Here is a 12,147-nt window from a genome sequence, read left to right as displayed (position 1 = left end):
CCCTGTCGCTCTTTGTTAAATAAATAAATAAAATCTTAAAAAAAAAAAAAAAAAGGAAACCAATGGCTCGTGTAAATGAAAAGTTCAGTGGGTCCAGCTTCAATCACAATTGGATCGAGGGATTCAAAAGATGTCATCAGGATTGTGTTGCTGTCTCTGGGCTCTGATTTGCCCTGAGAATGAGACTGTGTCCACCCCCCACCTTGCACCTTGCCAAATCCAACCACCCTCTGTGGCAATAGAACAACCCCCGATTTTCAGCTGGCCACCCGAAATAGAAAACGTTTCCAGCCTCCCTTGCAGCAAGATGTGGTCATGTGACTAAGTCTTGGCCAATGGGGTGTGGGCAAATTCTTTTTCCCCAGGAACTTCGGGTAAAGTCCCAGGATGGAGGCTCATTGGATCCATTTGGGTCACATGCCCACCCTGAGCCAATCACGGTGCTCCAGGAAATGGAGTGTTCTGACTGGCTAGTCGAGGGAGGGCAGGCGCAAAAGCACCCCAGGCAGGTGTACCCCTGTGGGGGTGTTTACCCTAGTTTGAGAAGCTCAGCCCAAGCGAAAAGCTTTCACCGTGTGTACTATAATTACTTTCCAGATTAAAAGAACTGCACATTCCTCGTAAAATAAAATCCCAACAGTAAAAATATCCCAAGAGTAAAACTTTTCCAAAGAAATCACAAATCTCAACATCCAGAATGTATGTTATTTTACCAATACAGGATCATATGGTACATACTGTCTGGCCGCACTGCCTAACACCGTGCAAACACTCAACCGCCAGTCACTATTAGGATTATTTATTCCCACCCAGACTGGGAAGAGATGTTGATTAGCAAGATAATAGCAGTATCTTACATTTTTGGAATGTTTGCTATGTGCCAAGCCGGGTTTTACAGACATGAAGGCTGAAGCTCAGATAAGTCACCTGCCCAGGGTCATACAGTAAGAAAGTGTGTCTGCCACAGAAACCGGCACTGTTCCTGACCCCCAAGTGGCCGCGGGGTGGGGTGGGGGGCCTGAGGGCCCCTGGGGCCTCCCGCGGGACCAGCAGGGCGGCCTCCTCCCGCTTATCTCAGCCCTGGCTGCGTGTGGTCCCGCCCCCTCGGGGGAGCTGCCACTTGGAGGCGCCTGGCTGGGAAGGGCCTGGTCAGCTGTGTCCGGCGGAGGCAGCTGCTGACCAGCTGTGGATTGTGCCAGGGGCAGAAGGGGGGCAGGGGCCCTGGGCCCCCCGTCGCGGGGGGTTGCATCATGGATCACCTCTGGGCGTACCTCTGGGCGTACCTCTGGCCTGGAGTCGGCTCTCTCTGTCTCTTGCTCGCTGGGGCCGCCTGGGCTTCCCCACCCAAACCCCTGGACCCCAAGTTTGAAAGTAAAGGTAAGGGTGGATCGGTGTGGGACCCCCGCACTAGGTCCTGGGGGCAATGCTCAGGCCTGAACTTCCAGCCTGGGTCCTGGGGGCATTATCGGGTTCTGAACCTCCAGTTTAGGTCCTCAGGGCCAAGCTGGTCTCTGAACTTCTTGGACTGGAACCTGGTGTAGCATACTGGGTTCTAAGACTCCAGACTGGGTCTGGAGGGGGACATGAGGTTCCCGTTTTATCTTTCCAGGGAGCCTGGGACATGATATATCCTAATGGGGCAGGGGCGGTGCTGGGTCTAGGCCTCGACGTCTAGAGTCCCTGAGGAGAAAGGGACCTAGCCGACCCTGCACTGGAGGGAGGGAGGACAAAGCCCGGGTCGAGGCAGAGGGCCCGGGCCGCTGGCGACTGTAAACATGGTTTGTACGCGGGCGCCAGATCCCTCGGCCTGCCGGGTTGGGGGAAGGGGCGGGGGACGGGGCCACGGTTGGCGTTATCGGGCCGCCGGCAGCCTGCCGGGGCCGATAGGGGAGCCCGCCACCTCCGCACACTTCAGTGGCACGCCCGTCCTGGCCTGGGGCGGGGCGGGCAGCGGGAGGCGGAGGCCTGGCTAGCTGCGCGCAGTCCAGCGCATTGTGGGGTGGGCGGGGATGTGTGTGGGAACAGTAAGGCAAGCAACCTGTGCTTGGGAGTTCGGGGGGCACCACCTCTGGGGACCCTTCGAGGGGCCCCGCTTGGGGCAGAGAGCGAGGCGGGGCTTTTTTCTTATCGGTTCGCACAGGCGGCAGGAGGGAGGGGGAGGACGCGGTGGCCCGAAGACAGGGCTGCCCCGACCCCCGCCCCTTGTTCCCACCCGCAGCGGCCCTGCTGGCTGCCCGCGGGCCCGAAGAGCTTCTGTGCTTCACCGAACGGTTGGAGGACTTGGTGTGTTTCTGGGAGGAAGCGGCAAGCGCCGGGATCGGCCCCGACAGCTACAGCTTCTTCTACCAGCTCGAGTGAGTGCGGCGGGGCAAGTGGAGCGCCCCCACGCTCTGAGGACGGGGTGGGTGGGCAGGACAGAGCGCACCCCGGAGCTCACGCTTTGGGACATCTGCTGGGGTCAGGGGCCGGATGGCACCTGCCCAGGTGGTCACTGGTGGGATGCCCGCGGGGTCAGGGCTGACACGGCCCCCTAGTGGCTGGGGTTGGAACCCTCCCGCGATCTCCGTTGAAGGGCGATCCCAAACTGTAGGGCAGGGACAGCACCCCTCCGACAGGACTAAGGCGTCGCGTGCGTCGGGGCTGGGACGCCCCTTGGTGGTGGTGCCCAAAATGCGCCCACGGTCCAGGCAATAACAACCTGTCGCACCCCCACTCCCAACTTGCTCCCTCGCCTCTCTGGCCCCTTCGCGCACAGGGGTGAGCCATGGAAGCCATGCAGCCTGCACCAGGCGCCCACGGCTCGCGGCGCTGTGCGTTTCTGGTGCTCGTTGCCCACGGCCGACACGTCGAGCTTCGTGCCCTTAGAGTTGCGCGTCACAGCGGTATCCTCGGGCGCTCCACGCTATCACCGTATCATCCACATCAACGAAGTGGGTAAGTGCGCAGGGAAAGGGAACCTTGTCGGGTGAGGGAGTCACGGTCACCGCCCGCCTGATCAACCCCTCTCCTCAGTGCTCCTGGACCCCCCAGCGGAGCTGCTGGCGCGGCGGGCCGACGAGGGCGGCCACGTGGTACTGCGTTGGCTCCCGCCTCCTGGGGCCCCCGTGGCCAGCCTCATCCGCTACGAAGTGAACATCTCCTCTGGCAACGTCGCGGGGGGCGCACAGAAGGTGAGGCTGTCCCTACCGCCAGCCCCAGAGGCTCCACGGTGGACAGCCCCGCCTCCTCCCTCCAAACCCCGCCCAGATGGTCACCACGGCCCCGCCCCCTAGCCGCGCCCCTCCAGGCCCCGCCTCTGACGCCCGTCGTCTCCCTGCCCGAGACACCTCCACGCCCACTGACACGTCTTCTTCCCCAGTGCCTCCCCAGCCCACCTGGACCCAATCCCACTTACCCCAGTGTCCCAAATACTAGATCCCTTCAAGGTCCCGACCCTCAAGGCTCTGGCCCCGCCCAAGTCCGCCCTCTGCTCCCTGGGGCCCCGTCCTGATTGGCCCAGAGCCTTCCTGGAAGCCGCTTCTTGCCTTCAGTGCCCTTCCCCCTCACGGCTGCGCTTGGGAGCTGTCCTTCCTTTCTCTGATTGGCTCAGTGTCGCCCCCCGGGCTTTTCTCTGCTCGCCCCGCCCCCTCTGGCCACGCCTCTCACCCAGGCCCCGCCCCCAGGTGGAGATCCTGGACGGCCGCACTGAGTGCGTGCTGAGCAACCTTCGGGGCGGAACGCGTTACACCTTCATGGTACGCGCGCGTATGGCCGAGCCGAGCTTCGGTGGCTTCTGGAGCGCCTGGTCCGAGCCTGCGTCGCTGCTGACAGCTAGTGGTGAGGCCCCAGGTAGGGGCGTAGGAGGGGCTAGAGCAGAACATGGGGCATTCCCACCACCCTGACTTCCTCCCTGCTCCTCAGACTTGGACCCCCTCATCCTGACGCTCTCCCTCATCCTCGTGCTCATCCTGATGCTGCTGGCCGTGCTCGCCCTGCTCTCCCACCGCAGGTGAGCGCCCCATTCGGGTACCTAGCCCAGACTCCTCCCCACCATTCTTTGGCTGTGGAAAGCTAGGCTCAGAGACAGGCAGGCATTTGCCCAGGGACACACAGTGAGGGGTCAGTGGCAGGGCTGGGGTGCAAGCCAGACCAGACCCAGACTCTTAGTTAAAATTCCCTGGGAACATTCACCTGGTTTTCCTTCAGCCTCCGTGGCTGCTCCTTCTTGAATTCCTTTGCTCGTTCCTTTTCCCAGTTTTATCCACTTTTGTAAAATCCCCGGATGGGCTTAATGGAAAGATTTAACACCCTGAGTGCCTCCTGCCTCTGTTGTGAAGCTCCTTAGATTCTTTACGGTAGGACCAGCCATCCTGAGGTTTTTGGAATTTCCAGCACATAATATGTGGTTTCATACCCTCAAGCCTAGGCACATGCTGTTCCTTCTGCCCAGAATGCCCTTCCTGCCTTGTCTGCCAAGCAGCCTCCTAGGTGTCTTTCAAGGCCTTGTTTTATTTACTTGGTTGAAAAATACATACGGAGTGCCAGCTGTGTGCTAGGCACAGGGGAGAAAGTGGAAAACAAACATGTCCCTCACATTGTGGATCTCCTACTTGAGTCAAATTACAAGGGAACCAACAGTTATTTGATTATGCATTGTGATATCACAGAAACAAGTGGGGCCTGGGGACATGACAGGATGATCAGGAAAGACCTCTGGGAGGTGACATCAGAATGGAAACCTGAAGGTTGGAAGAAGGCAGTCACGTGAAAATTGAAAAGAAACAGCAAGTGCAAAAGCCCTGAGGTGGGAATGAGCTTGGAACATTGAAGCAGCTGCCAAGAAGGGCTCTCTGGCTAGAGCAGAATGTCTTAGGAGAGAGTGGTAAATGATGAGGTGAGGGAGGTGACAGGGGGTCAGAACATGCCAGGCTGGCTGCAGGGCTGTGGGGAGGAGTTTGAATTTTATTCTGAGTACATTGGGGGAATATTATGGAAAGGAGTGAGAAGGGAAGTAACAAAAGTGCATATTGAACTCCTATGCATCCTTCAAAACCCTGCTCCAGTCACCCACCTATAGGCCTTGCAGGTGCAAGCCAGAGCCTCTGTTCCTCTGCCCCTATGCATTCTTCTGCCTCCACTGCGATCACAAGGGGCCAGGACTATTTGTGTCCCTGTGACTGCTCCTAACAGGGTAGTGGTGGGTGTTCAGTGACACATACCCATGTTCTTGGTTCTTTTGGCTTCGCCAGGACTCTGAAGCAGAAGATCTGGCCTGGCATCCCAAGCCCTGAGAGTGAGTTTGAGGGCCTCTTCACCACCCACAAGGGTAACTTCCAGGTAGGTGGCATGGTTGTCCCCTCAGGGCCTGGGGCTTCCCTGCTCCTACAGCTGAACCCCAGGTCTCTGAGCAGGCTGGTGCTGTTTCCCCAGCTGTGGCTCTACCAGAATGAGGGCTGTCTTTGGTGGAGCCCCTGCACTCCCTTTGCAGAGGACCCACCCGCCCCCCTGGAAGTCCTCTCTGAGCGCTGCTGGGGGGCGACACAGGCTGTGGAGCCAGGGGCAGAGGATGAGGGACCCCTGCTGGAGCCAGTGGGCAGTGAACATACCCAGGACACCTACCTGGTGCTGGACAAGTGGTTGCTGCCCCAGAACCCACCCAGTGAGGATCTCCCACAGCCTGATGGCGGTTTGGACATAGTAGCCATGGATAAAGGCTCAGAAGCATCCTCCTGCTCATCTGCTTTGTCCCTGAAGCCCGGGCCAGAGGGGGCCTTGGGTACCAGCTTTGAGTATACCATCCTGGATCCCAGCTCCCAGCTCTTGCGCCCAAGGGCACTACCCCCTGAGCTGCCCCCCACCCCACCTCACATAAAGTACCTGTACCTCATGGTGTCTGACTCTGGCATCTCAACTGACTACAGCTCAGGGGGCTCCCAGGGAGCCCAGGGGGACTCATCGAATGGCCCCTTCTCGAACCCTTATGAGAACAGCCTCATCCCAGCCCCTGAGCCTTCACCTCCCAGCTATGTGGCCTGCTCCTAGGACTCCAGCCCTCAGATGTTTGGAGACCCAGCATGACCTCAAGTGCTAGTCCAGGCCTAAGACTTATCGAGCAGGGTTGGTGAGGCCTCCCTCAGGACTAGGGGCATTGGTAACCTCGGCTTTCTGCCCAGTCCATCCTGCTCAGTACATCCTTGCAGTATTTTAAAATGTAGAGTTGTGTGTGTGTGTATGCATGAATGTGTGTGTATTTTTTTTCCTATCATGACTTCTACAAACATTCTGTAAACCCCATCTTTCCCTGGGCCCAGGCCATAGGGGCAGCAGAAAAAGGCCTCGAGCTCCGTCTGAAATTCTGGATCTGGCAACCTGAATAATAATCATAATAAAATGAATTGGTCAGTATATGTTATACTAGCTGCCATGACAAACAACCCCTAAATATGAGTGGCTTTACACATCAAATGCTTTCTCTCTCATATTTCAATGCAAACCTCTAGGTGGGCAGTCGTCTCTGGGATGAGTCAGAAGCCCCGACTCTTCTGGTCTGTAGCTTCACCAACCCCCGGGGCCACCCTGAGGTCGATGGGTCCTCTGCGTCTTGCCAACCAATAAGCAAAACAAACAGCAGAAGATTCAGTGGGCCACTTTAGGGAGTTCGCCTAAGAAGTAGTAATCATCTCTTCTTCACAAATCCCATTGGCCAGAAATAGTCACAGGACCGCAGCTAGAAGCACAGACAGCTGGGGGGAAATGTAGTTTAGCTATACACCCAGGGAGAGGAAAGTTGTTGAATGAGCCTCTAGCTAGCCTCTGCCACTAATAATGATGACACTATTTTGTAAGGCTTTGTTTTGAATCAGGCCCTGTTCTAAGAAAGTACTCTGATGTGACCCCTGTGTCATCAGGTGGCTCATTGGGAGTTCTGGTTTAACCACTATTAAAAGTTTGACATAACTGACGAAAGATGAACATATGCGGACCTACTCTACCAATTCCACTTCTAGGTATATACCCTAAAAGGCCTCATAGACATGAACGAGGATATGTGTGCAAGAATGTTCATAAGCAGTAAATAAGTCAATCTGATGAATAAAATGGGGGTATATTCACCCATGGAATTACATGCAGTAGGGAAAAAGGACTGAACTAAAAAATATGGCCTAATCTTTTTTTTTTTTAAGATTTTATTTAGGGGCACCTGGGTGGCTCAGTTGGTTAAGCGACTGCCTTCGGCTCAGGTCATGATCCTGGAGTCCCAGGATCGAGTCCCACATCGGGCTCCCTGCTCAGCAGGGAGTCTGCTTCTCCCTCTGACCCTCTTCCCTCTCGTGCTTTCTATCTCTCATTCTCTCTCTCTCAAATAAATAAATACAATCTTAAAAAAAAAAGATTTTATTTAGTTATTTGAGAGAGCGAGAGCATGAGCCGGAGCCAGGGGAGGGGGGAGGGGTGGGCAGAGGGAGAGGGACAAGCAGATTCCCCACTCAGCAGGGGAGCCTGACCCATGGCTTGATCCCAGGACCTGGGGATAATGACCTGAGCTGAAGTCAGACACTTAACCCACTGAGCCACCCAGGTGCCCCTGGCCTCATCTTAATAACAACGTTGAGTGGGAGAAGAAGGAAGTCTCAGAAGATTACATTTATCATGAAAATTTTATAAAGTTCAAAACAGCAAAACAGTATGTTGATTGGGCATAAAAGGTACATGATAATGCTATTTTTCAAAAAAGAAAAAGCACTTTATATTCTTTAGGTCTTTGAATTTGCACATGTTCCTGAAGTAAGTATTCCGGCCATGGGAAACTGAGGCAGAAAGGTTGTCACACACCAAAACTCAAGGCTGGCCTTCAGAACTTGAACCTTTGTCTGAGCTGGGGTTACCAGCCTGGGCAGGCCGTGGGGTGATTGTCATCTCTCCATCTGGTCGGAAAGCCACCCACCACTCTGCTCTAGGGCCCAGCCCACCTGGATCCAGGCAGGCTCGGAGGCAGCGCTGTCCGGGGCCTGGTGTATCCACCTGCAGCCAGCACTGGGCAGGGAAATACCGCTGGAGCAGCGACAGCTGCAGGGCATCCCCACTGTCTCCCTCTTCCTGGATCTGGAGGGCCACAATGAGCCCACAGCCCTGGCCAGGCCCAATCTGGTGGCTGAAGTGGGCAGCTGTGTCTAGAAGCAGGGCAGCCAAGTAGGCCGCTTCCTGGGGCCCCCAGTCTTCCACTAGGTACTCCTCCAGGCCATCCAGCAGCAGGAGGGAGGGCGCTGGGCCCCGGGCCTCATGGGCAGAGCACAGAAGCTGAAGGAGTTCATGGGTTGACGGTGGGTACTGGAAGCGAATCTTCTAGAGAGGAGGAAAAAAGGAAAAGACCAGATTCAGCTCAGGAAGCCAGGCTCCCAGCTATAGCTGCCCTGCTGCCCTGTATACTTTCCTGCACTAGGCTCTCAGGCCTCAGCTGGTTACAGAGTGAAGCCACTCAGAGTGGTCGAATACTCTTCTACTAGTACCCACCTCCCCTTTTTTTATATAAAAAATATTTTATCTTTAAGTAATCTCTACACCGAAGGTGGGTGGGGCTGGAACTTAAAAACCTGAGATTAAGAGTCGCATGCTCTACCTACCGACTGAGCCAGCCAGGCACCCCCACCTTCTTTCTTATATCCTGCATTTACCGTTGCCCCTATTAGCTGAGAACAGGTAAGTTTTTTCGTCAGGTCTCTAAGGCAATTTTTCCACGGAAAACCCGCTGGTAGGTAGGTTCTTAGTGGGACCTACTGATTGGTCTCGAAAGAAAAGCCGGTGTCCAAACAAGACACTGGTTTAGCCCCACCTCTTACCCACCCCCTTGACTCCACGTTTTGGGCGTCTCCTTTCGCTAACTCCGCCCCTCGGGACAGTTTCCCAATCGTGACAAAGCTTCCTATGGTCCCGCCCCCGCCCTCCCACCCTCTGCTCATTAATGACTCCGCCCCACAATGGCCGCTTCGGCGCGCTCTTCCTTCGTCCCCTCCATTGGTCTGTCTACCTGTCACTCAATCCTCAATCGGCTCAGGTACTAACTAGTCCGCCTTCGGTCCCATCCCTCGGTTACCTGTAGCCGCAGGGGGTCGAGCGCTGCTCCTCTCCCGCGGGGCAGGCTTTGAAGAGGCCTCCGGGTGAGGAAGAGGACGGGGCCTCGGCCCTCTCCTGCCGCTTCCAGGGCCGCCGCAAATAGCAGCGCCGTCTTTCCAGACCCTGGACCGCCGAGCAGCAGCAAGGGCGGCCCAGCCTCAGCTGTGTTCTCCTCCTCGGATTCTGCCGAGCTGCCCAGGTTCAGCACCCGCCTCAGCGACTCCGCCATTCGCAACATACTTCTGTCCAATCAGCGGCCCGTTCCTGCCCTTAATCCCGCCTAAGCCGAGGTCTCATTGGTTACAATGCACTTAGCTTCTCCATTGGTTCATGGATCTGCCATCAAAGTTAGATTGGCCTTTACTAGCTCCTCCCCCGGTGAAGGGGCAAATAACTTAGTTTGAGGGAGCAGGAATGGAGGAGGCATTTGAGGGAGAAAGGCCCTTCTTTGCGCAAGTTGGCTTAGGAAAGCAGCACGAATATTATTATTGTGAACTAATCAGCTAATCAGACAAATATAGGATCGAGAGTTGAAGGAAACAGGCCCTAATCACTGACACATTACTCAAAGTCTCCTAGCCTCAGTCTGCTCCCCTGTAAAATGGAGCTCATGATCAGAGGAATATTGTGATGAATGTGTCTGTGTGTGTTTCTGCTGATGTCACCCAATGACAACTGAGAAGGTGAGTGATGGAGGAGCTTGTGTGCTTCTTTCTCTGCACCTTAGTATTGGCACAAGCTTGTGTTGGAGGCTGCAGGCTCAGAAAACATTCGTGGGCAAAACATCAGCAGCCATCTCTGAGTCTGTGAGAAGAGGAGTCTCAGTTGGCCTCCTCTTTGGCCTGGGGGCTCCTTGGGTTTTCTTGGGGTGAGGGGGCGGGCATGACCATAGACCAAAGAAGGTGCCAGGAAAGACAAAGACGCACACGGGGTGGGAGACTAAGGGACAGCCAAGGCAGAGACGTTGTTTGTCTTATTCACTTCGGTGTCTCCAGCGCCCAGAACAGTGACTAGATCATTGGAAATTCTCAATATATACTTGTTAAACGAATGAATGAAGAACGGAAGGTAGGATTGATGAGAAACTGGGAAAGGAGGGGGAACAAGATGAGTGGCTAAGTGATGGCTGGCTAGGTCTCCTCACCCAGACTTCGCCCCACAGCTGCCACTCACCCCTGTTGCCCTGGCAACTCTGTCTCCTGGTAACTTCAAAGTGGTGCTGTTGCCAGGAGACCCAGGGGCGGGGCGGACTGATATTTCCTGGGCTTTTTCTCTCCCTCTAGGGCCAGAAAACAGATCCACAGCATCCCCACCCACACAGCCAGGCACCTCCACACCCCTCTACACACACGCGCTCAGACACACACACACACACACACCATGGCATCTCTGCATATATTCTACTTCCAGAACACCCATCACTCACATGTTCACAGCCCTATCCTGACACAAACCATCCCATACACTTTCTCCCTCCTCTCTCTCCCTTACGTCCCCACACCATTTCCCTTGCACACACACTAAAACACACTCTGATACAACCATACCATTGCTATTACACACACACACACGCGTGCACACACATAGATACATTTCCTTTCAGCTAATGTGCCTGCAGCTCTTTCTACACACACACACACACACACACACACACACACAAAGCACACTGTTACACTCCTTGTCAAACGTACCACCTGAACCCCCCGCAACAGATACACAACCCATTTTTCACCTCACTTTGCAACACTCCAAATGCACAAGCACCCAGTAGTGACATACTGGGTGACATACTGTATAACATAGTCGGGCGGTTACATACATACATGGGAGCATGCCGAACACAGCCCCACTTCACTCCGTATTCCCTTGCTGAGAGCACTCAGCTCACAAATATCCCTGTGGCTCACACCCACTCCATTCAGGCCTTGGTCAAATATCACCTACACAGAGAGGCTTTCCCTGGTCACCTGTGTAAAAGTGCACGCCCTACGCTCTTTATCCATCTTCCTTTTCAAATAACTTATCATTTCCAATGTTATGTACTTACTGCCTCTCTTGTCACTAGAATGTCAACTCCACCAGCGAGGTTCTTTCTTTTGTTCATTGCTCGGCCCCCACTTCCTAGAACAGCACCCAGCACACAGCAGGTGCTTGTAAATGTAGACTGAGTACGTTGGCAGAGATGCAGATGTTTGGCATATTTCTTGTACACATAGTACTTCTCTCACGTCTCAGATGCCTGACTTCATGTCCTGGTGGAAGGACCCTTACTGTAAAGAAGCTCCCAGGAGGAGGGAGGACCAAAGTGTGAGGGGACAGGGGAGTGGACAGCTCAGAGTCAGTCTGTGTTTCTCCCTCGTATTTCAGCATCAAGTGATTAATTCATTCATTTAATAAAATTTTATTGAGCACCTGGTGCCAGGCACTGTTCTAGGCACCAGGGCTTCAGCAGTGAAAAGACAGCTAAGAGTGGCTCAGTCAGCTGAGCATCTGCCTTCGGCTCAGGTCGTGATCTTGAGGTCCTGGGATCAAGCCCTACATCAGGCTCCCTACTCAGCAAGGAGTCTGCTTCTCCCTCTCTGCCCCTTCTCCCCACTCATGCTCTCTCTCTCTCAAATAAATAAATAAAAATCTTAAAAAAAAAAAAAGACAACTAAGTCTCTGTCCTTGTGGAGCTGACATCCTAGTGAGGGAGAAGCTAATGGCCACTAAGCATAACGAGGAGTTTAAGTAGTCTGTGAGTGGATGACAAGTGTATGCCAAAAAACTTTGCACAGGGTAAACAAGAGCTGGAAGGACCAGTTGTTTGATTTTGCAATTTGAAATAGCGTGTTAGGGGGAGGCTTCACTGAGAAGGTGATATTTGAGTAAAGGCCTGAAGGAGGTGAGGGAGTGAACCATGTAGATGGTTGGTGGGGAGAGCATCCCAAGCGGTGGCACCTCTAAGTGCAAAGACTCTGAGGCACTGGGAGAACTTTGGCTTTTACCAGGATGCATGGGGAACCAGCCACAAGAGGCTTTGAGCAGAGGATAGTTGTGGTCTGACTTACATTATAA

The 12,147-nt window shown here is 54.5% G+C and overlaps 2 protein-coding genes across 4 annotated transcripts; one reads left to right on the top strand and one right to left on the bottom strand.

Moving 5' to 3' along the window:
- The first annotated feature begins 1,122 nt into the window (after nucleotides 1–1,122).
- Nucleotides 1,123–7,129, top strand: EPOR (erythropoietin receptor). Of its 3 annotated transcripts, none has more exons than XM_027585595.2 (8): nucleotides 1,123–1,377; nucleotides 2,219–2,354; nucleotides 2,756–2,934; nucleotides 3,013–3,170; nucleotides 3,663–3,816; nucleotides 3,901–3,988; nucleotides 5,229–5,316; nucleotides 5,410–7,129. In XM_027585595.2, exons 1-8 carry the CDS (start codon nucleotides 1,251–1,253, stop codon nucleotides 6,019–6,021), a joined length of 1,542 nt encoding a protein of 513 aa, XP_027441396.1. In that variant the 5' UTR covers nucleotides 1,123–1,250; the 3' UTR covers nucleotides 6,022–7,129. The 3 variants fall into 3 exon arrangements, with proteins under 3 accessions (XP_027441396.1, XP_027441398.1, XP_027441397.1); XM_027585597.2 differs by having other exon boundaries at nucleotides 1,150–1,377; nucleotides 6,291–7,129; XM_027585596.1 differs by having other exon boundaries at nucleotides 1,150–1,377; nucleotides 5,468–5,876.
- Nucleotides 7,130–7,608: 479 nt separating this feature from the next.
- Nucleotides 7,609–9,352, bottom strand: SWSAP1 (SWIM-type zinc finger 7 associated protein 1). The gene is made up of 2 exons (XM_027585429.2): nucleotides 9,071–9,352; nucleotides 7,609–8,322 (listed from the first exon to the last, which is right to left on the bottom strand). Exons 1-2 carry the CDS (start codon nucleotides 9,326–9,328, stop codon nucleotides 7,819–7,821), a joined length of 762 nt encoding a protein of 253 aa, XP_027441230.1. The 5' UTR covers nucleotides 9,329–9,352; the 3' UTR covers nucleotides 7,609–7,818.
- Nucleotides 9,353–12,147: the final 2,795 nt, after the last annotated feature.

The sequence above is a fragment of the Zalophus californianus genome, chromosome 1 (genome assembly GCF_009762305.2).
Source record: "Zalophus californianus isolate mZalCal1 chromosome 1, mZalCal1.pri.v2, whole genome shotgun sequence".
NCBI lineage: Eukaryota > Metazoa > Chordata > Mammalia > Carnivora > Otariidae > Zalophus > Zalophus californianus.
This window is presented reverse-complemented; position numbering and strand designations above follow the sequence as displayed.